The sequence below is a fragment of the Mustelus asterias genome, chromosome 14 (genome assembly GCF_964213995.1).
Source record: "Mustelus asterias chromosome 14, sMusAst1.hap1.1, whole genome shotgun sequence".
In the NCBI taxonomy this organism is placed as follows: Eukaryota; Metazoa; Chordata; class Chondrichthyes; order Carcharhiniformes; family Triakidae; genus Mustelus; species Mustelus asterias.
This window is the reverse complement of record NC_135814.1, coordinates 100,323,006-100,345,562: the sequence shown is the minus strand read 5'-3', so window position 1 is coordinate 100,345,562 and position 22,557 is coordinate 100,323,006. Positions and strand designations below refer to the sequence as shown.

The following is a 22,557-nucleotide window of genomic DNA, read 5'->3' as shown; positions in this document are numbered from 1 at the left end:
TCCCTATTAACACACTGACACCTATAGTTACTATCCCCATTAACACACTGACCCCTAGAGTTACTGTCCCCTTTAACACACTGACCCCGAGAGTTACAGTCCCCATTAACACACTGACCCCGAGAGTTACTGTCCCCATTAACACACTGACCCTGAGAGTTACTGTTCCCATTAACACACTGACTCTGAGAGATACTGTCCCCATTAACACACTGATCCCTATAGTTACTGTCCCCATTAACACACTGACCGCTAGAGTTACCGTCCCCATTAACACATTGACACCAAGAGTTACAGTCCCCATCAACACACTGACCCTGAGAGATACTGTCCCCATTAACACACTGACCCCTATAGTTACTGTCCCCATTAACACACTGACCCCTTGGGTTACTGTCCCCATTAACCCACTGACCCCTTGGGTTACTGTCCCCATTAACACACTGACTCCTATAGTTACTGTCCCCATTAACACACTGACCCCTCGAGTTACTGTCCCCATTAACACACTGACCCAGAGTTACTGTCCCCATTAAAACACTGTCCACGAGAGTTACTGTCCCCATTAACACACTGACCCCTAGAATTACTGTCCCCATTAACACAGTGACCCTGAGAGTTACTGTCCCCATTGACACACTGACCCCTGGAGTTACTGTCCCGATTAACACACTGACACCTAGAGTTACTGTCCCCATTAACCCACTGACCCCGAGAGTTACTGTCCCCATTAACACACTGACCCCTAGAGTTACTGTCCCCATTAACACACTGACCCCAAGTGTTACTGTCCCCATTAACACACTGACCCCCAGAGTTACTGTCCCAATTAACACACTGACCCGAGTTACAGTCCCCATTAACACACTGACCCCCAGAGTAACTGTCCCCATTAACACACTGACCCCGAGAGTTATTGTCCCCATTAACACACTAACCCTACAGTTACTGTCCCCATTAACACACTGACCCCGAGAGTTACTGTCCCCAATAACACACTAACCCCTACAGTTACTGTCCCCATTAACACACTGACCCCTAGAGTTACTGTCCCCATTAACACACTGACCCGAGTTACTGTCCCCATTAACACACTGACCCCGAGAGTTACTGACCCCATTAAAACACCGAACCTGAGAGTTAATGTCCCCATTAACACACTGACCCCCAGAGTTACTGACCCCATTAAAACACCGACCCTGAGAGTTACTGTCCCCATTAACACACTGACCCGAGTTACTGTCCCCATTAACACACTGACCCCCAGAGTTACTGTCCCCATTAACACACTGACCCGAGTTACTGTCCCCATTAACACACTGACCCCTAGAGTTACTGTCCCCAATAACACATGACCCCCAGAGTGACTGGCCCTATTAACACACTGACACCGAGAGTTTCTGCCCCATTGACACACTGACCTCTATAGTTACTGTCCCCATTGAGACACTGACCCCTGGAGTTACTGTCCCGCTTAACACACTGACCCCTAGAGTTACTGTCCCCATTAACACACTGACCCCTGGAGTTACTGTCCCCATTAACACACTGACCCCTAGAGTTACTGTCCCCATTAATACACTGACCCCTAGAGTTACTGCCCCCATTAACACACTGACCCCCTAGAGTTACTGTCCCCATTAACACACTGACCCCTAGAGTTACTGTCCCCATTAACACGCTGAGCCTGAGAGTTACTGTCCCCATTAACACACTGACCCCTAGAGTTACTGTCCCCATTAACACACTGACCCCTAGAGTTACTGTCCCCATTAACACGCTGAGCCTGAGAGTTACTGTCGCCATTAACACACTGACCCACAGAGTTACTGTCCCCCTGAACACACTGACCTCGAGAATTACTGTCCCCATTAACACACTGAACCCTAGAGTTACTGTCCCCATTAACACACTGAACCCTAGAGTTACTGTCCCCATTAACACACTGACCCCTGGAGTTACTGTCCCCATTAACACACTGACCCCTAAAGTTACTGTCCCCATTAACACACTGACCCATAGAGTTACTGTCCCCATTAACACACTGACCCCTAGAGTTACTGTCCCCATTAACACACTGTACCCTAGAGTTACTGTCTCCATTAACACACTGACCCCTAGAGTTACTGTCCCCATTAACACACTGACCCCCTAGAGTTACTGTCCCCATTAACACGCTGAGCCTGAGAGTTACTGTCCCCATTAACACACTGACCTCGAGAATTACTGTCCCCATTAACACACTGAACCCTAGAGTTACTGTCCCCATTAACACACTGAACCCTAGAGTTACTGTCCCCATTAACACACTGAACCCTTGAGTTACTGTCCCCATTAACACACTCACCCCTAGAGTTACTGTCCCCATTAACACACTGACCCCTAGAGTTACTGTCCCCATCAACACACTGACCCTGAGAGATACTGTCCCCATTAACACACTGACCCCTAGAGTTACTGTCCCCATTAACACACTGACCCCCTAGAGTTACTATCCCCATTAACATACTGACCCCGAGAGTTACTGTCCCCATTGACACACTGACCCCTAAGAACAAAGAAAATTACAGCAGAGGAACAGGCCCTTCGGCCCTCCAAGCCTGCACCGACCATGCTGCCTGACTTAACTAAAACCCCCTACGTTCCGGGGACCATTTCCCTCTATTCCCATCTCATTCATGTACTTGTCAAGACGCCCCTTAAAAGTCATTACAGTATCCGCTTCCACTACTTCCACCTGCAACGCATTCCAGGCACCCACCACTCTGTGTAAAATATCTGCCTCGTACATCACTTTTAAAACTTGCCCCTCGCACCTTAAACCTGTGCCCCTTAGTAATTGACTCTTCCACCCTGGGAAAAAGCTTCTGACTATCCACTCTGTCCATGCCTCTCATAATCTTGTAGACTTCTATCAGGTCTCCCCTCAACCTCCGTCGCTCCACTGAGAACAAACCAAGTTTCTCCAACCTCTCCTCATAGCTAATGCCCTCCAAGCCACGCAACATCCTAGTAAATCTTTTCTGTACCCTCTCCAAAGCCTCCACATCCTTCTGGTAGTGTGGCGACCAGAATTGAACACTGTATTCCAAGTGCGGCCTCACTAAGGTTCTATAAAGCGTCAACATGACTTGCCAACTTTAAAACTCAATACCCTGGCCAATGAAGGCAAGCATGCCATAGGCCTTCTTGGCTACCTTCTTCACCCGCATTGCCACTTTCAGTGACCTGTGTACCTGTACACTCAGATCCCTTTGACTATCAATCCTCCTAAGGGTTCTGCCATTTACTGTATATTTCCTATCTGTATTAGACCTTCCAAAATGCATTACCTCACATTTGTCCGGATTAAACTCCATCTGCCATCTCTTCGCCCAAGTCTCCAACTGATCAATACCCTGCTGTATCCTCTGATGGCCCTCATTGCTATCCGCAAATCCACCAACCTTTGTGTCATCCGCAAACTTACTAATCAATCCAGTTACATTTTCCTCCAAATCATTTATAAATATTACAAACAGCAAAGGTCCCAGCACTGATCCTTGAGGATCACCACTTGTCACAGCCCTCCATTCAGAAACGCACCCTTCCACTGCTACCCTCTGTCTTCTTTGACCGAGCCAATTTTGTATCCACCTTGCCAGCTCACCTCTGATCCCATGCGACTTCAGCTTCTGCACCAGTCTGCCATGAGGGATCTTGTCAAAGGCCTTACTGAAGTCCATGTAGACAACATCCACTGCCCTATCCTCATCAATCATCTTCGTCACTTCCTCGAAAAACTCGATCAAGTTCGTGAGACACGACCTCCCCGTCACAAAACCATGTTGCCTCTCACTAATATGTCCACTTATTTCCAAGTGGGAATAAATCCTGTCTCGAAGAATCCTCTCCAATAATTTCCCTCTCACTGATATAAGGCTCACCGGCCTGTAATTACCTGGATTATTCTTGCTACCCTTCTTAAACAAAAGAACAACATTGGCTATTCTCCAATCCTCTGGGCAACTCGGCCAACATTGTCTACCTGATACGCTGCAGGAAAGGATGTCCCGAGGCATGGTACATTGGGGAAACCATGCAGACACTACGACAACGGATGAATGAGCACCGCTCGACAATCACCAGGCAAGACTGTTCTCTTCCTGTGGGGGAGCACTTCAGCAGTCACGGGCATTCAGCCTTGGATCTTCAGGTAAGCGTTCTCCAAGGCGGCCTTCATGACACACGACAGCGCAGAGTCGCTGAGCAGAAACTGATAGCCAAGTTCCGCACACATGAGGACGGCCTAAACCGGGATGTTGGATTTATGTCACATTATCAGTAACCCCCACAGCTTGCCTCCTGGGCTTGTAGAATCTCACTAGCTGTTCTGTCTGGAGACAATACACATTTCTTTAACCTGTGTTTAATGTTCCCTCCACCCACATTATCTGTACCTTTAAGACCTGGCTGGCTGTAGGATTCGCATTCTAATCAGTATTCTGCAACTTGATTTTGTCTGTTTGCACTGTTTGAGAGCACATTTCCACTCCATCTGACAAAGGAGCAGTGCTCCGAAAGCTTATGGTATTTGCTACCAAATAAACCTGTTGGACATTAACCTGGTGTTGTGAGACTTCTTACCGTGTTCACCCCAGTCCAACACCGGCATCTCCACATCATGATCTCCCCTGTCGCCAGTGAGGATACAAAGATTTCTCTCAAGGCCCCAGCAATTTCCTCTCTTGCCTCTCTCAGTATTCTGGGGTATATCCTATCAGGCCCTGGAAACATGTCTACCTTGATGTTTCTCAAGACCCCAATATCTCCTCCTTTTTGATCTTAACATGACTCAAACTATCTACACATCCTTTCCCAGACTCAACATCCACCAAGTCCTTCTCTGGTGAATACTGACGCAAAGTACTCATTTCTTACCTCGCCCATTTCCTCTGGCTCCACGCATAGATTCCCTCCCTTGTCCTTGAGTGGGCCAACCTTCTCCCTGGCTACCCTCTTGCTCTTTATATATGTGTAAAAAGCCTTGGGATTTTCCTTAATCCTGCTGGCCAATGCTTTTTCATGACCCCTTTTAGCTCTTCTTACTCCTTGCTTAAGTTTCTTTCTACTTTCCTTGTATTCCACACTTGCTTTGTGTGTTCCCAGCCTCCTAGCTTTGACAAATGCTTCCTTTTTCTCTTTGACTAGGCTCACAATATCTCTTGTTATCCAAGGTTCCCAAAACTTGCCATACTTATCCTTCATCCTTACAGGAATGTGCCGGTCCTGAATCCCTATCAACTTACACTTGAAAGCCTCCCACATGCCAGATGTTGATTTGCCCTCAAACATCTGCCCCCAATCTACATTCTTCAGTTCCTGCCTAATATTGCTGTAATTAGCCTTCCCCCAATTTAGCACCTTAACTTGAGGACTACACTTATCTTTATCCATCAGTACCTTAAAGCTTACTGAATTGTGGTCACTGTTCCCGAACTGCTCTCCTACTGAAACATCGACCACCTGGCCGGGCTCATTCCCCAATACCAGGTCCAGTATGGCCCCTTCCCTAGTTGGACTATCTACATACTGTTTCAGGAAGCCCTCCTGGATGCTCCTTACAAACTCTGCCCCATCCACGCCTCTAGCACTAAGTGAGTCCCAGTCCATATAGGGGAAATTAAAATCTCCCATCACAACAACCCTGTTACTTTTACACCTTGCCAAAATCTGCCTACACATCTGTTCCTCAATTTCCCGCTGGCAGTTGGGTGGCCTATAGTAAACCCCCAACATTGTGACTACACCTTTCCTATTCCTGAGCTCTACCCATATTACCTCGCTGTATGAGCTTTCCGAGGTGTCCTCCCGGGGTACAGCTGTGATATTCTCCTTAACCAGTCATGCAACTCCCCCACCCCTTTTACAACCCCCTCTATCACGCCTGAAACATCTATATCCTGGAATGTTAAGCTGCCAATCCTGTCCTTCCCTTAACCAAGTCTCCGTAATGGCAACTACATCATAGTTTCTAGTACTAATCCAAGCTCTAAGTTCATCTGCCTTACCTGTTACACTTCTCGCATTGAAACAAATGCACTTCAGTCCACCAGACCCTCTCTGATTTGCAATCCCAGCCTGCCTGCTGTTTCTCTGAGTCTTACTGGCCCTACTCTCTGGTTCTCCTTCAGCTAATTCACCTTTGCTTTGGGTCCACCCCCCCCTGCCCAACTAGTTTAAAACCTCCCGGCCAGAATATTTGTGCCCCTCCAATTTAGATGCAACCCGTCCTTCTTGTACAGGTCCCATCTGCCCCGGAAGAGACCCCAATGGTCCAGATATCTGAAATCCTCCCTCCTACACCAGCTGTATAGCCACGTGTTGAGCTGCACTATCTTCCTATTCCTAGCCTCACTAGCACGTGGCACAGGGAGTAATCCTGAGATTACAACCCTCGAAGTCCGGCTTTTTAACTTTCTACCTAACTCCCTAAACTGCTGTTGCAGGACCTCATCACTCTTCCTACCTATGTCGTTAGTACCAATATGTACCACGACCTCTGGCTGTTCACCCTCTCCCTTCAGAATGCTTTCTATCCGTTCAGAGATATCCTGGACCCTGGCACCAGGGAGGCAACATCCCATCCTGGAGTCTCTTTCACGTCCACAGAAACGCCTATCTGTACCCCTAACTATAGAGTCCCCTATAACTATTGCTCTAGTCCTCTTTGTCCCTCCCTGCTTAACAACAGAGCCAGTCATGGTACCACTGCTTTGGCTGCTGCTGCTGGTGTCCCCTGATAGCCCATCTCCCCCAACAGTATCCAAAATGGTATACTTGTTAGAGAGAGGGATGACCACAGGGGATTCCTGCACTGACTGCCTGCCTCTTCTGGCGGTCACCCATCTATCCGCCTGCACCTTCGGTGTGACTACGTCTCTAAAGCTTCTATCTATGACACTTTTCGTCTCCTTCATGCTCCTAAGTGCATCCAACGACTGCTCCAACCTATCCATGCATTCAGTAAGGAGCTGCAATTGGGTGCACTTCCTGCAGACATAGTTGTCTGAGACGTTGGAAGCGTCACGGATCTCCCACATCTCACAAGTGCAACACTTAACCTACTGACCGACATTTCGAGCACCAATGAAAGTATTTGAAAAAAATTATAAAACTCTTACCTTCACTTTTACCTTCTCACAGTGGCCTTTTTTGTTTGGTTAGAGGAGGAGGGAGGGAGGGAGGGAGGGAAACACTAACGTAGTGTTTTGGGTTTACTGCTCCTTGACACCCAGATCTTCTGCTTCCCACTTCTTAGTAAATGTTGCTGGTCCGACTTCTCCCAGAATGCACCAGTGAAGTCCCTCAGCCGCCTCTACCTAGTGTCACTGTCCCCATTAACACAATGACCCCAAGAGTTACTGTCCCCATTAACACACTGACCCCTAGAGTTACTGTCCCCATTAACACAATGACCCCTAGAGTTACTGTCCCCATTAACACACTGACCCCAAGTGTTACTGTCCCCATTAACACAGTGACCCCAAGAGTTGCTGTCCCCATTAACACACTGACCCCAAGTGTTACTGTCCCCATTAACACACTGACCCCAAGTGTTACTGTCCCCATTAACAGTGACCCCAAGAGTTACTGTCCCCATTAACACACTGACCCCCAGAGTTACTGTCTCCATTAACACACTGAACCCTAGAGTTACTGTCTCCATTAACACACTGACCCCTAGAGTTACTGTCCCCATTAACACACTGACCCCTAGAGTTACTGTCCCCATTAACACACTGACCCCGAGAGTTACTGTCCCCATTAACACACTCACCCCTAGAGTTACTGTCCCCATTAACACACTCACCCCTAGAGTTACTGTCTCCATTAACACACTGTCCCCAAGAGTTACTGTCCCCATTAACACACTGACCCCAAGTGTTACTGTCCCCATTAACACACTGAACCCTAGAGTTACTGTCCCCATTAACACATTGACCCCACAAGTTCCTGTGCCCATTAACACACTGACCCCTAGTGTTACTGTCCCCATTAACACACTGACGCCACGAGTTCCTGTCCCCATTAAGACACTGACCCGTCGAGTTACTGTCCCCATTAACACACTGACCCCTCGAGTTACTGTCCCCATTAACACATTGAGCCCTAGAGTTACTGTCCCTATTCACACACTGACCCTGAGAGGTACTGTCCCCATTAGCACAATGATGCTTAGCATTGCTGTCTCCTTTAACATTCATTTTTGGTGAGGAGGAAGGCGTGGAGTAAAATCACAGTTTTTGTGTGTTCATTGTGGCAACGCGGTATTGCATACAGTGAGTTGTAGTTTCTTTGTGAATATATTCCATGGAATTTCAAGAAAGCAGCACCATGGTTATCTTCAGGGTGGTTGCAGAGTTTAATGAGCATAGTGAGGACTAGGCGGAATACATGGAGAGGCCGCAGCATTTGCTTTTCAGCAAACTGAATAGAATAAACAAATTAAGCAGTGGACGGACAGAGATTTTATTCTGTCATCGGTTAAGTGATTTCTGATGCTAGGATGGCCAACTATCCTGGGAGATCATGGGTTTGAAGCCTGATGTGAGGTGAAAAGAGGAGTTAAACGTGCAGGATGGTCACGTACTGTCGAGGTCGAGAGTGGTCGTTTCACCCCCTGGTCATTTGCAATCATAGATGAAACTCATGAGGTTCATCCAGATGCCTCTCGAATAAATAGTCCAGTCAGTTTATATTTTTGGTGGCTTAATGTGTTTCTGGACTTGGAAAACAAGGTTAAATCCTGTTCTCCTCATCAGATGAACCAGAAGATGATGCCATCATGTCATTCTTGGGAGTGGCCTGATTGGCTATGGTCCAGACTGCATGTGGACTTTGCAGGACCTCCATGAACCACATGTTTTTGGTTGTTGTAAATGTGCAGTAAAAACAGCTGGAAGCACATATCACATGTAATATTACAGCTCTGGTGACAATTGAGAAGCAAAGTCGAATAACTGTCCCCATTAACACACTGACGCCTCGAGTTACATCTCTAGTAACACACTGACTTGTTGAGCAACATCTAACTCAAATGCTCTCAATATTTTGGCAGGAGACGAGTGAGGTGGGGCTGGAGGATTTTAATGAGCTATTGTCTAGATCCTTTTTCACTTACTGAAAACAAATGACCAACTTTGCGGTGCCTTCTCGTTGAAATGTTGCTGGGTGAAGCTGGTATTCAGTATTCTTGGTTGCACACATCAGCAGTGGGCCCAAAATCCTATGATGTTGGCACTAACTAAAGTTAGCCTGGTTTTGTTTAATGGCACACATACTGTGACTGGGGCAGTGATGCAGCAAGAAAATCAGATCTGGAAACATTGCAGAATAGTGTAATCCAGTAGAGAGAGGGCCCCAAGGTTTCCAGACACTATTCTGAAGAAGAGCATGGCAGAGATCGGAAAGCAGGAAAGATGTCTGCAGCTCCAAGTGTCCCAGCTGGTCTCCAAGTGTATACTCAAAAGGTGGAGGAAGCCGATAGCCATGGAGATCAATGTCAGGAATCAATTCCTGAGGATCTGGATGCGTTTCCGCAAGCAATTCAGTGATCTCAGGAGTGGTCAAGGTCAGTGAATGCACCTTCAAATGCTGCATCCTCCAGCTGCACTCACAGCTTCACCTCTTGCTCAGTGGCTCCATGAAGCACGAACCTGGTGCTCTCTCCCAGAAATACAGCATTCAACCTCCCATAGCTGCATCCCATTTGCACTCCATTAGTGCCTCTGCTGTTGTCTGTCAGATAGTCCACACACATTGCTGCCACCCATGCCGAGAAGGCGCAGTGTGCAGCTTTGAGCTATTTGAGGTCATCCCCCAAAACTATGTGCAGTGTCTATCTCACTGAAAGTCAGTAATTTCCTCTAGTTATGCTGCAGACTCTGGGGTACTACTGTCTAGGAGCACGAGAACTGGCAAATGCACACAGAAGACACAAGGCGGCAAATAGGATGCACCAGTGTGAATACTTTACATTGATATGCTATCTGGCATTACTTCATTTATAAATTTGGTTTGGAATAGTGGTGGCTTTTATTTCTGTGTTGAGGCCATACAATGTCAATGTCAGAAGGAAGGTAAATGGAGTGTTGGGGCCACAATTTCTTGAGTTCTTTACTGAGAACCTGGGCAGACAGGGTCAGCAAGCTTGTCTCTTCCCTTCCTCCATGCTCCTATTACTCAGCCGCTCACCATGTAGCTGATTGGTGGAGTCCCCTCCTGATGGTGAGGTTCCACAGCTCACAGCAGATCACCACCAATCTGTTCTATCGAGTATTGCAGGGATCCTCCAGGGTGGTTCAGGCAGTGAAATGTCGTTTCAGCAGTCCAATGGTCTCCTCTTTCACAATGTGTGTGGCAGCAAAGCTTTCATTGTACACACGCTGTGTGTGTGTGCCTTCAGGTTACACACTGCAGTCATCGGCCACGTTGTCAGTGATAGCCCTTGTCAGTCAATGGCTTCTTTTTGTTGAGTTGTGATGGTTCACATGGCACAGGAACCGCTACAGAATGAAGACATTGTGGCTGCTACCAGGACATTGGGCATTAACCTGCATCAAAGGCTGACAATTGTCACAACAGCTGGATGGTGAGGGGCTGGAATCCCTTTGGGTCCTTCAGTAGGGCAGAGTTGACATGTGGCACCTGCAAAGCACTGCGCCTGCAGTCAATGGCACCATGGGGAGGACTGTAATCCTAGCGAAGCCACTTGCTCATTCTGCCTGCTTCCGGCAACAGAGAATGAAATGTAGTTAGCTCTGAATGAATAGAGCGCCTCGGTGAATGTCCTCATACAACAGCGGAGGGCAAATTGAGAGATTTATAGATATGTTCTCTCTGGAGCGGAGGAGGTTGAGGGGAGACTTAATAGAGGTTTATAAAATGATGAAGGGGATAGATAGAGTGAACGTTCAAAGACTATTTCCTCGGGTGGATGGAGCTATTACAAGGGGGCATAACTATAGGGTTCATGGTGGGAGATATAGGAAGGATGTCCGAGGTAGGTTCTTTACTGAGAGTGGTTGGGGTGTGGAATGGACTGCCTGCAGTGATAGTGGAGTCAGACACTTTAGGAACATTTAAGCGGTTATTGGATAGGCACATGGAGCACACCAGCATGATAGTGAGTGGGATAGCTTGATCTTGGTTTCAGATAAAGTTCGGCACAACATCGTGGGCCAAAGGGCCTGTTCTGTGCTGTACTGTTCTATGTTCTATCTCCAGCTCCAGGCTGAAAGGAACCAGATGCAAAAATGTTCATTGCAACAATCACCTTTATAGCCACTAGCAATGTTGCCCTTGTCCTGCTCTGAGGTTGCAATTATGACTGACGCATTTCTTAACCCTCCTACCCAACAAAAAGTCTAAAATTTAGAAATTTTCAATGAACCCATCATGCCAACAAGTTTCCCACCAGATTTTCCCACCAGAGCAAAACGTTTCTCTCTAGTTACCAGGTCAGATCCTTCAATCATTTTGAACACCTCAATGAGATCCTCTACACTCGAGGCAATGCAAACCTAGTCAGACATAGGAACAGAAAGTGCTGCAAAGACTCTGCAGGTCTGGCAGCTTCTGTGAAGACGGAACCAGAGTTAATGCTTCGAGTTCAATATGACTCTTTTTCGGAACACAGTTCTGAAGAAGTCATATGGACTCAAAACGTTAACTCTGCTTCTCTCTTCACAGGTGCTGCCAGACCTGCAGAGTCCTTTCAGCACTTTCTGTTTGAATTTCTGATCACCAGCATCCGCGGTATTTTGTTTTGACTCTAGTCAAATGCAAGTTTATTTGCAAATGGAACATTATTTTCCATGCAGTGTTTTTACTGGACAGTTGACACTTCTTTTCAGAAGCTTGACTGTGTAATCCAGAAATATAACTGTGCTTGCTGGGTATGCAAGGGGGTTCCTTTTGCAGGAAAGGTAAAAATCACCACCCTGATCTTAGCTCCTTGAAGACCACGCAACGATCCATGGAGGCTTCTTTTTATTTCACGAGTCCGAGCTCCAGTTAGCTTCTTGCTTGATCAGTTACAGCACTAACCCATAGTTACCACTTGTTTTAGAATTCACAGCATTGGCCATTGGAGTTAGTGTCTCCTTTGTCAAACCTTTAATGAATGTGTTATCAGTGCTCCTTCCCCTAAGTAATTGCTGGATTAACCATGTAATACACATTCAACACTCCAAAAACAGAAGCTAAGCTGTCAGGGAAAATTACCACTGCATTAAATAAATACATTCTGGAACAAGTTCAAGTTAATTCCAGCCACATTGATCTCATCTGATCCCCCACTCTCGACACGGAGAGCGCTGTATTGAATAAAAGCAGATCAAGAAGAAAAAAAAATGAAAATTTCAGACAATTTGTACTGAAAGATTTTTGCTCACAAGTAATTAAAAAACTGCCGTAGAGGAGTAACAGCCCCTGCGTAAAAAATGGGAAGTCGATAGTCTTTTAGCAGACGCCAGCTTCAATTTGTTACCATCTCGGAGGAAGTTTCAGCCACGGTTCGGAGGCTGCTGATAATTGCAGGAAACTATTAAAGCCATTTACAGGTGACATTAACAGATTACCAGAAGGGGAGGTCGTAGGTATGTATCATAATCCACATCATGTATGGCTGAGGGAGCAATGCTGCAGCGTAAATCAGCTCCTCTTTCAAAGCACCTCCCAAAACCACAGCCACCACTACCAGCAAGTGTACAGCATCATCGACACTTGCAAGTTCCCCTCCAAGGCACACACCATCCCAACTTGGAAATACATTGCTGTTCTTCACTGATGCCGGGTCAAACTCCTGGAACTCCCAACTTTAAAAAAGATTTTTCATTCATGGGATGTGGGTGTTTGCTGGCTGGGCCAGCTTTATTGTCCATCCCCAATTGCTCTTGAACTGAGAGGCTTGCTAGGCCATTTTAGAGGGAGTTTTAATAGTCACGTAGCCCAGACCAAGTGAGGGTGGTAGATTTCCATCCCTAGAGAATATTAGTGAACCAGGTGGGTATTTATGACAGAATTCATGGTCAACATTAGACTTATAATTCCAGATTTTTACTGAATTCAAATTTCACCATCTGCTGTAGTGGGATTCAAACCTGGGTCTCTGAATTACTAGTCCAGTGACAAAACCACTATACAATTGCTTAACACCCTAACAGCACAGTGGGTGCTGCTATACCACACAAATTACAGCATTTCACTGAGGTGGCTCACCACCACATTTTGAAGGGTAACTAGGGATGGACAACAAATGTTAATCTTGCCAGCGATGCCCTGAGTAATAAAATATAAGAAGCAAGATTTTAACTACTGCTTGTGTGAAGATATGGTTCCTGACATCACCTCTTTATAGACTGGCTCTAATTTTATGGTGATGTTCCTTTGTTCTGGACTTGGTTTGTTCAGTGGGTCATCACACTGCCCAATAGCCACCAGTCCCTGGAGGTTTGCGATATGACCCTTCAAGGTGCTTGAAGCAGAAGGTGAAATGACAGAATTGGCCTCAGGAGGGAGACCAAAAAAGAATTTGGCAGCCCCACTTCCAGCCACGTTGGGTGAGAATCCCTGTGGGTTATGTATGCGTTGGCCTTCTTTGTTTTCCTCCTCCCACCCCCATCAATCAGACAGGTCACTGTGGCAAGGTACATGCAAATAACTGGGGCACGTTGAACTGCAGGCCAATGAAATCAGACATTTATGGACAAGGCAAACCAAAAAAGACCAGCTTGTGAGTCAGAGACAAGGATTGTTAACATGGCTCTAGAAATCTCAAAATGGTCACCCTTCCACCACTGGGAGAGAATACAGATGAGGCCAAGTTGGTTGAATAGACCAAGGATAACTCATTTGTCCATTCTTCCCACCCTCATTTTTTGGATCAAGGGTCTGTCAATTCCTCTGCAATCCTCTCTGGCTTTTTGGCTGTGTATGATAAAGAAACACATTTCCTTTTCATTCCAAGTCTTCAAGAACAAGAACAACCTGCTGGCATCAATCTATTGTTGTGACTTCTCATACCTTTGAAGGGGTGATCTTCCTCACCATAGGCCCACAGTGTGTGACAGAGACACTTGAGTATGCAAGATTGAGGAGTGATCTAATTGAAGTATTTAAGGATTTGATAGGACAGAGAGAAAAAAATGTATTTCCTCTGCTGGGAACCATCCAGAACGAGAGGATGTAACCTTAAAATTAGAAGCAGGCTGTTCAGGGGTGAAGGTAGGAAGCAGTTCTTCATGCAAATGACAATGGAAATCTGGAACTCTCTCCCCAGAAAAGCTGTTGAGACTAGGGTTCAAGTAACAACTTCAAAACGGAAATCACTAAATGTTTATCAGGTAAGGGGATTAAGAGAAATGAAACCAAGGTAGTTTAAAGGGAGTTAAGGTACAGATCAGCCGTGAAAAGGCTCGAAGGGCCTTTCCAAGGCCTTTCCACATTCCAAGGGTAGCTAAGCTTACATAATTGTAGAAAGTGATGAGGAAGAGGTGGAAATGCAGGCGGAAGAGATGATGGGATCGAGGTAGAAAAGGAAATACAAGGTAACAGAATGCGATTCCAGTTTTACTTCAAACTGTCGAGTCTCTTATCTGTTTGACATGAAATTTTAGACAGGACTAATACTGGAAATATAAATAGCTTCTTCCTAAGAGGAACTCTTCTGCTTTTGTGTAGAGAAGTGAATTTCAAAGCAATCTGCTTGAACTCTGGGGATATATACATTTCTTTGGGAGCTGTCTTGTCCAACTGATCTCCTGGAGGGAAGCCATTACATGTTAATTGTATCAGGAATTATCCCCCAACTTTGGAATGCTGATTTTATGTGAATCTCACAGGAGGCAAATAGCCACAAGAGGTTGTCCTCAATTTGACACTTAAGCAAGGTGTTAAAAATAAACCCATACAAATGGTAGAAACTGGCTTTTAATAACCAATCTGCCTGAAACTGAAAACTGTCTATGAACACATTTACATGTTGAGTATGAAAGGACTGTTCTGATCTGAGATGGAAAGGCCTATGCGGAGTCGTGCAACTGCAACAGATTTCCCCTTTACTGGAATTCCCCTTGTTCAACCATTCATTTCCATGTTGCACATTCAGCCAAACCTCTGTGAGGCATAAAGTGAGCTAAGATTGACAGTTAATGGATTCTGAAAAGGATTCAAGACTTCAGAGTACTGTTATTTTTGGTACAGGTAAAAGCGATATGTCAAAGCCTCTCAGCTATATTTTTTCTACTTCCATATAGTTATAAATCTTGCAAATAAACTTGATTATTAGTTCTAGCCTGAATGGCATGATCGAACAGTGCGGTGCTTTCCACCTTTTTAAAAGGCAATGTTTGTTAGGCAGCCTTATATACATAAATATCTCAATATTGTTATGACCACAGATGTTAATTGCTGAACAAACCAAGCCCCAGAGGGAAACTTGGCATACAAGCCATACCTTTTTTTTAATATTCTGAAAGCTGAAAGAAAACATACTAATCCCAGCAGCAAGAAGTCCAGTAATACTTTTGAGATTTAAAAAAATTAAAATTAAAAGGTTTATTGACAAGAAGAAAAGAAAACTTAATCACACAAAATTACAGTTACATAGTTATAATTAGTCTTATATCACCCCCTGCCCCTGAAAAGACCTGGTCAGATCTAAAAGTAAACATCTTCTGGGCAACACTCCCTTATAGAGGCTTAATTGTAAAAATCCAATAATACAAAGGCAAAATTGCTGTCCCTTTAATAAGGTACAAGTCACATTATCTCAAACTCTCTTCCATTCTGCGGTGGAAATCCACAAAACCTTCAAACAAGTCTGCTTTTTGCAGCCTGAGACTTTTCTGGCTTGACGGGATGGATGATTCAAACTGCATCTTCTCTGAGCCCAGGATTGTTTCTAGCAGATCTTCTCCATAGAGCCAAACCCTAGCTCTCCACAGTAACTATAAAAATACCCTTCTTCCCCCCTTTCATCTCCACTTCCATTATTCTCATACCACTTTGAAACTCAGATACTTCCAAAGATAACATTTTTCATGTTTCGATTTTGTCTCTGCTTTCAGGTCAATAAAATGGAACATGCCCACTTCTGTTTATCCATGCAACTCTTGTAAGTTGCAAAATGTTTTTTTGCCACCTCTTAACTTCCATTTGACATTCAAACAAACTCTTAAATTATCAAAACGTGTAAGTGTTTGATCAAACCTGCTTACTTGCACCTCAGAACCACCATAGACCCAAATCAAGGTGTTGCCAGACCAGGAGCCAATGTAAGTCAGCGAGCACAGGGTGATGAGTTAAAAGGACTTGGTATGAATAAGTCCAGGTTTGTGGAGTACAAACTGCCCAAGACATTATTTGAATGGTGCAGTGTGGAGACATCAAAGGCTTGACTCAGGGTTTTAGCCACTAATTCAAGAGTAATGAATAGAGATGCATGTGTGTACCTTGTGGAATCCGGTGAGGGTTTGCTGCGTCCCTGAGCGCTTCCTTCCCAGATGCCATTAGCTACTTCATTCCCAATGGATGACATTACCCGGATGAGTTCCAGGGGCCAATCGTCAAGATCAAGGGACCGAACCCGTGACAGGTGAGTGCCAAGGTTACGGTGGATACCTGAGCATTCAATACACATGAGGGCTCCAAGGTTCAAACTGGCCCAGTCTGGATCTGAAATAATTAAAGCAACAAAAAAGTAAATTAAACAGTGCTTAATAAAGCAATACAAAAGCAAAACCCTGCAGATTCTGGAAATTGGAAATGAAAACGGAAAATGCTGGAAATACTCAGCAGGTCAGGCAGCACCTGGGGAGAGAGAAATAGAATCAAATGTTTTAGGTCGTGACCTATCATCAGAACTTCCATCTGATGCAAGGTCCAAATTGAAATGTTGGCCGGAATTTTCTGGCCATTCACGCCCCTCGGACAGAGAATTTGGCATGAACGGCCGGAAAATTGCGGCCACTAACTCTCTCTCCACAGATGCTCCTGATCTGCTTACTAATTTTCCCTTTGTCCAATTTGAAAATGAGTTTGGATAAAGAGAATCCTTTTCTCCATGGACAAAGTTATCCTTTGTTATAATATTTTTCTTTGAACATTGGATCTTGCTGGAGGAGTTGTTGAGGCCATGTGATAGGGATGGGGGAAATAGAGATATGTGGATAGACTAAAGAAACTGGAGTTGTTCTGCTTGCAGTAAGTAGAGAAGGCTAAGAGGAGATCTGATAAAGGTGGTTCAAAACATGAAGGGTTTACAAAGAGCAAACAAAGAGAATTGTTTTCCAGAGGATGTTAGAGCTTTACAGAGGACATCAATTTAAGGTAATCGGCAAAAGAACAAGAGGCAACATGAATCCTTTCACACAACGTCAGGATTTGGGATGCACTGCATGGGAGGGTGGTGGACAGATTCAATTGTAGACTTCATATAGGAACTGGAAACAGTTGAAGGAGACAAGATGGGAAATGGGGAAAGAGCAGAGGAAGCGATTTTGAAAAAGTTGAAGCAGACAATATGGGCTGACGGGCTTCCTTCTGTGCTGTATCTTTCCATGATTCTATGCTGAATTATCAGTAAACAGAGCCATTAACCCAAGGACCATCAGCCAACCCGACATTCAATTCAGCTTTGAAAAAGTGTCATATGGACTCAAAACGTTAATTCTGTTTCTCTCTCCACAAGTGCTGCCAGACATGTTGAATTTTTCCAGAATCTTCTATTTTTATTAACACTCTTTCAGACTGTAAAGCATGCTGTGGGCAGGGATCAAACCTGGGACATTCTTGGTTTTGATGGCTCGATGATTCTTTGGATTGACTTATGGAGCTATGTGGGAAATATGAAACATGCACCCAAGAGGCACCTTTCCATTTCACATTCTCAATATTTACTTCACACATTAGACTCGGGTGATATCCTACAGTTCAACACTGACAGCTGCAATATAACAGGAGCCTCATAAGGGGAACCCTTCTTGTGACGATCAAAGCATATCTCTTATCTAATTAACTGTGTTAATTAGACGTTCAAAAAGAAGTATATATATGATCGTTGCTGATTTGGCAGCAGCGCCTCTAGTGTCAGGGACTCAGTGGCTACTCTACCTCTGACAGCAGGTTTACAGCAAATTATAAAACAGCTTCCACTGAGCACTTGTGACTAGGCCTCTGTCTAACGCAGGGCTTTGACCTAATCATCCTGTAGACTTGATAGCATTCACCTTCATGGACTGCTACCAAATGTGATTGTGTTGGCCACACAAGTTCCTCAGTCTGTCATGGGATACGTAATACCGTTAGCCACCCTTGCGGGTATAAGTTACGATAAACCAATGGTTAGGCTACCCACTGGGGTATTGCATCCAGTTCTGGATACCGAAAGGTTGTCAAAGCTTTGGAGAGTGTGCACAGATTTACCAGGTTGGAAACAGAGAGTTGAGCTGCTTTGGGATGTTGGAGGAGCTGGGATTGTTCTCTTTAGAGCAGATACGGGGAAATTTAACATAGAGACGCTCAAAATTATGAGGGTTTGATGAAGCAAAGAGGGAGAAATTGTTTCCACCAGCCGGAGGGTCACCAGAGAACACAGATTGAGCCAGCTGGGTGGGGGAGGGAGGGAGGAGGTGGGTTTTTTGAAACTCAGTGGGTGTGTTATGATCTGGAAGGCATTGTCTGAACGTAGATTCAATAATACATTTCAAAAGGAAACTGGATCTGAACTTAAAACAGAGCATTTGCTGGGCTATGGGGAAAGAGCAGAAGAGTGGGACTAATTGGATAGCTCTTTCAAAGAGCAGGTACCAAAGATGGGCCAATGGCCTTCTTCTGCGCTGTATGAATTTGAGATTCTTTAACATCTCCCAGAAATCCTCTCCAGTGACAAAAGGCACGGGGATTAGAAAGGAAACAGCATTTGATAGAAAACGTCTTTTCATCACTTACTTAGTGCCTCGCAGTCCACACAATGAGAGTTGCCACGAATGTTCCTGATTGACTGAAGGGCAATGGCTTCATTCTGGCTCGCCAGTCGTGACTAATGCAGGAGCAAAATGATAGGCAGGAAACGATCAAGGCCAATAAAAGCACAATCACATTATTTATGATGCTGCGTACTAATAAAAATGTTGCTGCAATTATAGAACCGTTTTCCTGGGCTCGCCTCCCACCTTCCACATATTAGCACGGGATGTGTTAACTGCGAGGTTAGATGGGGAGGTAGGGGAGAAGGAGAACTCCGATTGGCAAAGACCGCAAAGTCCCTGCAGTACAGAAGTCATTCAATATGGCTCAGTAGCTTCTGTCCCTCTCTTTTTTGGCCTCTGCATGCCAAGTGCAGAGGCCATTTAATCAAGGCGTTATAACTCTGGGATACAGCAACTTTAAACTGAGCCATTGTCCAAGGTACAGTCCATTCAATGTACAAGTGTACGGGATTTTCAGGATAGTCCATAAACATATTATATACATAATCCTCAACAAACATTTGTCAATTGACTTCATTATAACGCTGACCATAAAACAATTAAAGAGACCCTCTTCCAGCCATGTGGGCTGAGAAATAACACTTTCTTAAGCTATTGATTATTTACCATACAATTCATGTTTAACGTATTCAAAAGGTTAAACTGTAAGATTGAAAAGCTAGAAAATGCAGTTGATAATGTTGAAGGATATAGAGAGAGGCAGATTTTCCTGTTCCGCCTGCCATGGGAATCCTAGCGTGCGAGAGCAGAGCATGGAAAGGTCCGTTGACCTTGGGCAGGATTTTCCAGTTTCAAGGCGAGTGCGGCTGGAAAATCCCACCCAGAGTGTAGCCTCAAAGTTAGAGCAGGGCTTTACAGGGGGTGACGTAAAGAAGCACTCCTGTACGTAAAGGGCAATGAAATCGGAACTCTTTGCTCAAGAAGCTTTTGAATCTGGGACTGAAAATTAAAAACTGGAATTGATCGTTTTTTGTCAAGTCAGGGTATTTAATTGTTACAGAACCAAGGCGGGTAGATGGAGCTAAGGTAGAATCATAGAATCCCTACAGTGCAGAAGGAGGCCATTCGGCCCATCGAGTCTGCTCCGACAACAATCCCACCCATGCCCTGTCCCCGTAATCCCACCTATTTACCCCGCTAATCCCTCTAACCTACGCATCCCGGGACACTAAGGGGCAATTTAGCATGGCCGCACAACTTTGGACTGTGGGAGGAAACCGGAGCACCCAGAGGAAACCCACGCAGACATGGGGAGGACGTGCAAACTCCACACAGACAGTGACCCAAGCCGGGAATCGAACCCGGGTCCCTGGCACTGTGAGGCAGCAGTGCTAACCACTGTGCCACCGTGAGAGGTAGCGAACAGGAATGATCTAAATAAATGTTGGAACAGGCTCAGGGGGCTAAATGGCCTCCTCCTGCCTTATGTGTCCGCCAGTTAATAACATGATTAACTTTTAGGCTGTTGGACTATACCCTGACAACAACACAAGGGATCACGGCATCCCTACCTTCAGAAATCCAGGCACAAAGTGCTGAAAGTCAGGAATAATTTCTTTCACATTCACCACAAAACGTATTGGAGAAACTTGCATTTTGCTATAAATACTAACAAACTGCACAAAAAAGGATTAGTGCTGTGGAAACTCTGGGCTGCTTAGTGGCGCCCAGTGTCCTTAATGGATCTTGTAAAGCAATTGAAGATCATTGTTTGGCTCTCCCTAGAGACCGCTCTAATTGGGTTGTTATATACAGAACAAAATTAAAGCTCCAACAGCACAGTAATGAAAGGGAGTGGAGTATTTGTTACTCTGTGCAGTCTTGGTGCCAAATTTTACATAAACTTTTATTTTGTTTTTTAACCATGAGGTTTTAAATGGGGCTTCTTTAAAAACGAGTACAGTCTTCAAAGCACTTAAGGCGCTGGCAGTAACTTTAGAATTGGTAGGCATAACGTCCAGATGTTTAAGCTGAAAAGGCCATGAGCAGATTGTCCTTTTCATAGCATGCAACTTTATTGAAAAATAATGAGAGCTTTGGTTCTCTGTACCGCAGCTCAGCACCTTAGAAAGGGAAGTAGTTAGGATGTGTGTGCCGTTGGAGCATTGCCGGCAAGCCAAGCAGAACAGAGGAATGTGAGAAATCACCTTGTTCTTGCTGCTCTCGCAGGACTGCAAGCTGGCCAGAATCTGACTCTCAATCGCTTGGACCCACGCATCCCTTTCCTCGTAAGAGGCAGCTTCAAAGTGCCACGTCTGGCCCGTGAGAGAGACGATTATAAACTCAAAGTTCTCTTCTTGCTCTGCAAAGGAAACAAAAGGAAAACAGTCTGAACAAGAAAAGAACCCGGCCAGGAGGGTTAAGGTGGAGGGGTGGGGTCGGCTGGGTGCAAGCGCTGTTAACACCTGTCCCTTCCTGTAAATCGTTTCAATCTGCATATTTCTTGAGTCAGTTAAGAGGAGGCAAAGGTCAAAGGAGAAAGGCAGGGGCATATGGCTAAGAGGGCAACAGGTTGTGAGCAAGAGTCCTCACAGGCAGGCACACAAAGGGTTAAGAAAATGCTGCAAGTAAGGCTGGGTTCCCCAAGTGAAACTTAACCACTGAACTTTCACTGGCTAATCAGATCTAACATGTCTATTAGATTGTATTGGGATCAGAATTTAAACGGTTAAAGAAAAGGGTTAACATTTGGAAGTGATTACAAGTGGAAGAAAATTGACCACTGCTGTTTCATCATCTATTACAAAGACAACAGAGGCATAATTAGCAATTACTGGGATCATTCAGAAAACAACTTTGAAAAGTTGCCTAGTTTCAAAGGAGTGCCTTGCAACTTGATAGCTAGCATTAAAGGGCATCAGAAGATTACTCACTCCTGTTTACAATTTTTAAAAAAGTCACAAACAGCATCTGGACTATCACCCACTGCAAAGCGACGGAACGGAATGTGGAGAGAAGCTCTCCGCTTTGCAAAAAATAAAGGACAGAGGGGCAGCAAGTTCCCTAGAGTTCTATTTCAGACTGCAGTAGCAGAGGAATTTTCACCATTTTGTACAACATGTTTCAGGATCTAGGGAGACGCCAGAGAAAATAAAATTTTAAAAATGTAAAGGTTAGAACATAAGAATATAAGAACTAGGAGCAGGAGTAGGCCATCTGGCCCCTCGAGCCTGCTCCGCCATTCAATAAGATCATGGCTGATCTTTTTGTGGACTCAGCTCCACTTACCCACCCGCTCACCACAACCCTTAATTCTTTTACTGTTCAAAAATGTATCTATCCTTGCCCTAAAAACATTCAATGAGGCAGCCTCAATTGCTTCACTGGGCAGGGAATTCCACATATTCACAACTCTTTGTGTGAAGAAGTTCTTCCTCAACTCAGTCCTAAATCTGCTTCCCCTTATTTTGAGGCTATGCCCCCTAGTTCTAGTTTTACCTGCCAGTGGAAACAACTTCCCTGCTTCTATCTTATCTATTCCCTTCGTAATCTTATATGTTTCTATAAGATCTCCCCTCATTCT

The 22,557-nt window shown here is 45.0% G+C and overlaps 1 protein-coding gene across 5 annotated transcripts in view; it reads right to left on the bottom strand.

Annotated features, from left to right (window-relative positions):
• Positions 1-22,557, bottom strand: part of agap1 (ArfGAP with GTPase domain, ankyrin repeat and PH domain 1) — a 698,786-nt gene that overhangs the window by 69,678 nt on the left and 606,551 nt on the right. For all 5 annotated transcript variants that reach the window (XM_078228959.1, XM_078228960.1, XM_078228957.1 and 2 more), the window contains 3 exons: positions 21,182-21,336; positions 18,994-19,084; positions 16,497-16,719 (listed from right to left, as the gene is read on the bottom strand). In XM_078228959.1, coding sequence (XP_078085085.1) covers positions 16,497-16,719; positions 18,994-19,084; positions 21,182-21,336 — 469 coding nt within the window. The remainder of the gene's footprint in view (positions 1-16,496; positions 16,720-18,993; positions 19,085-21,181; positions 21,337-22,557) is intronic.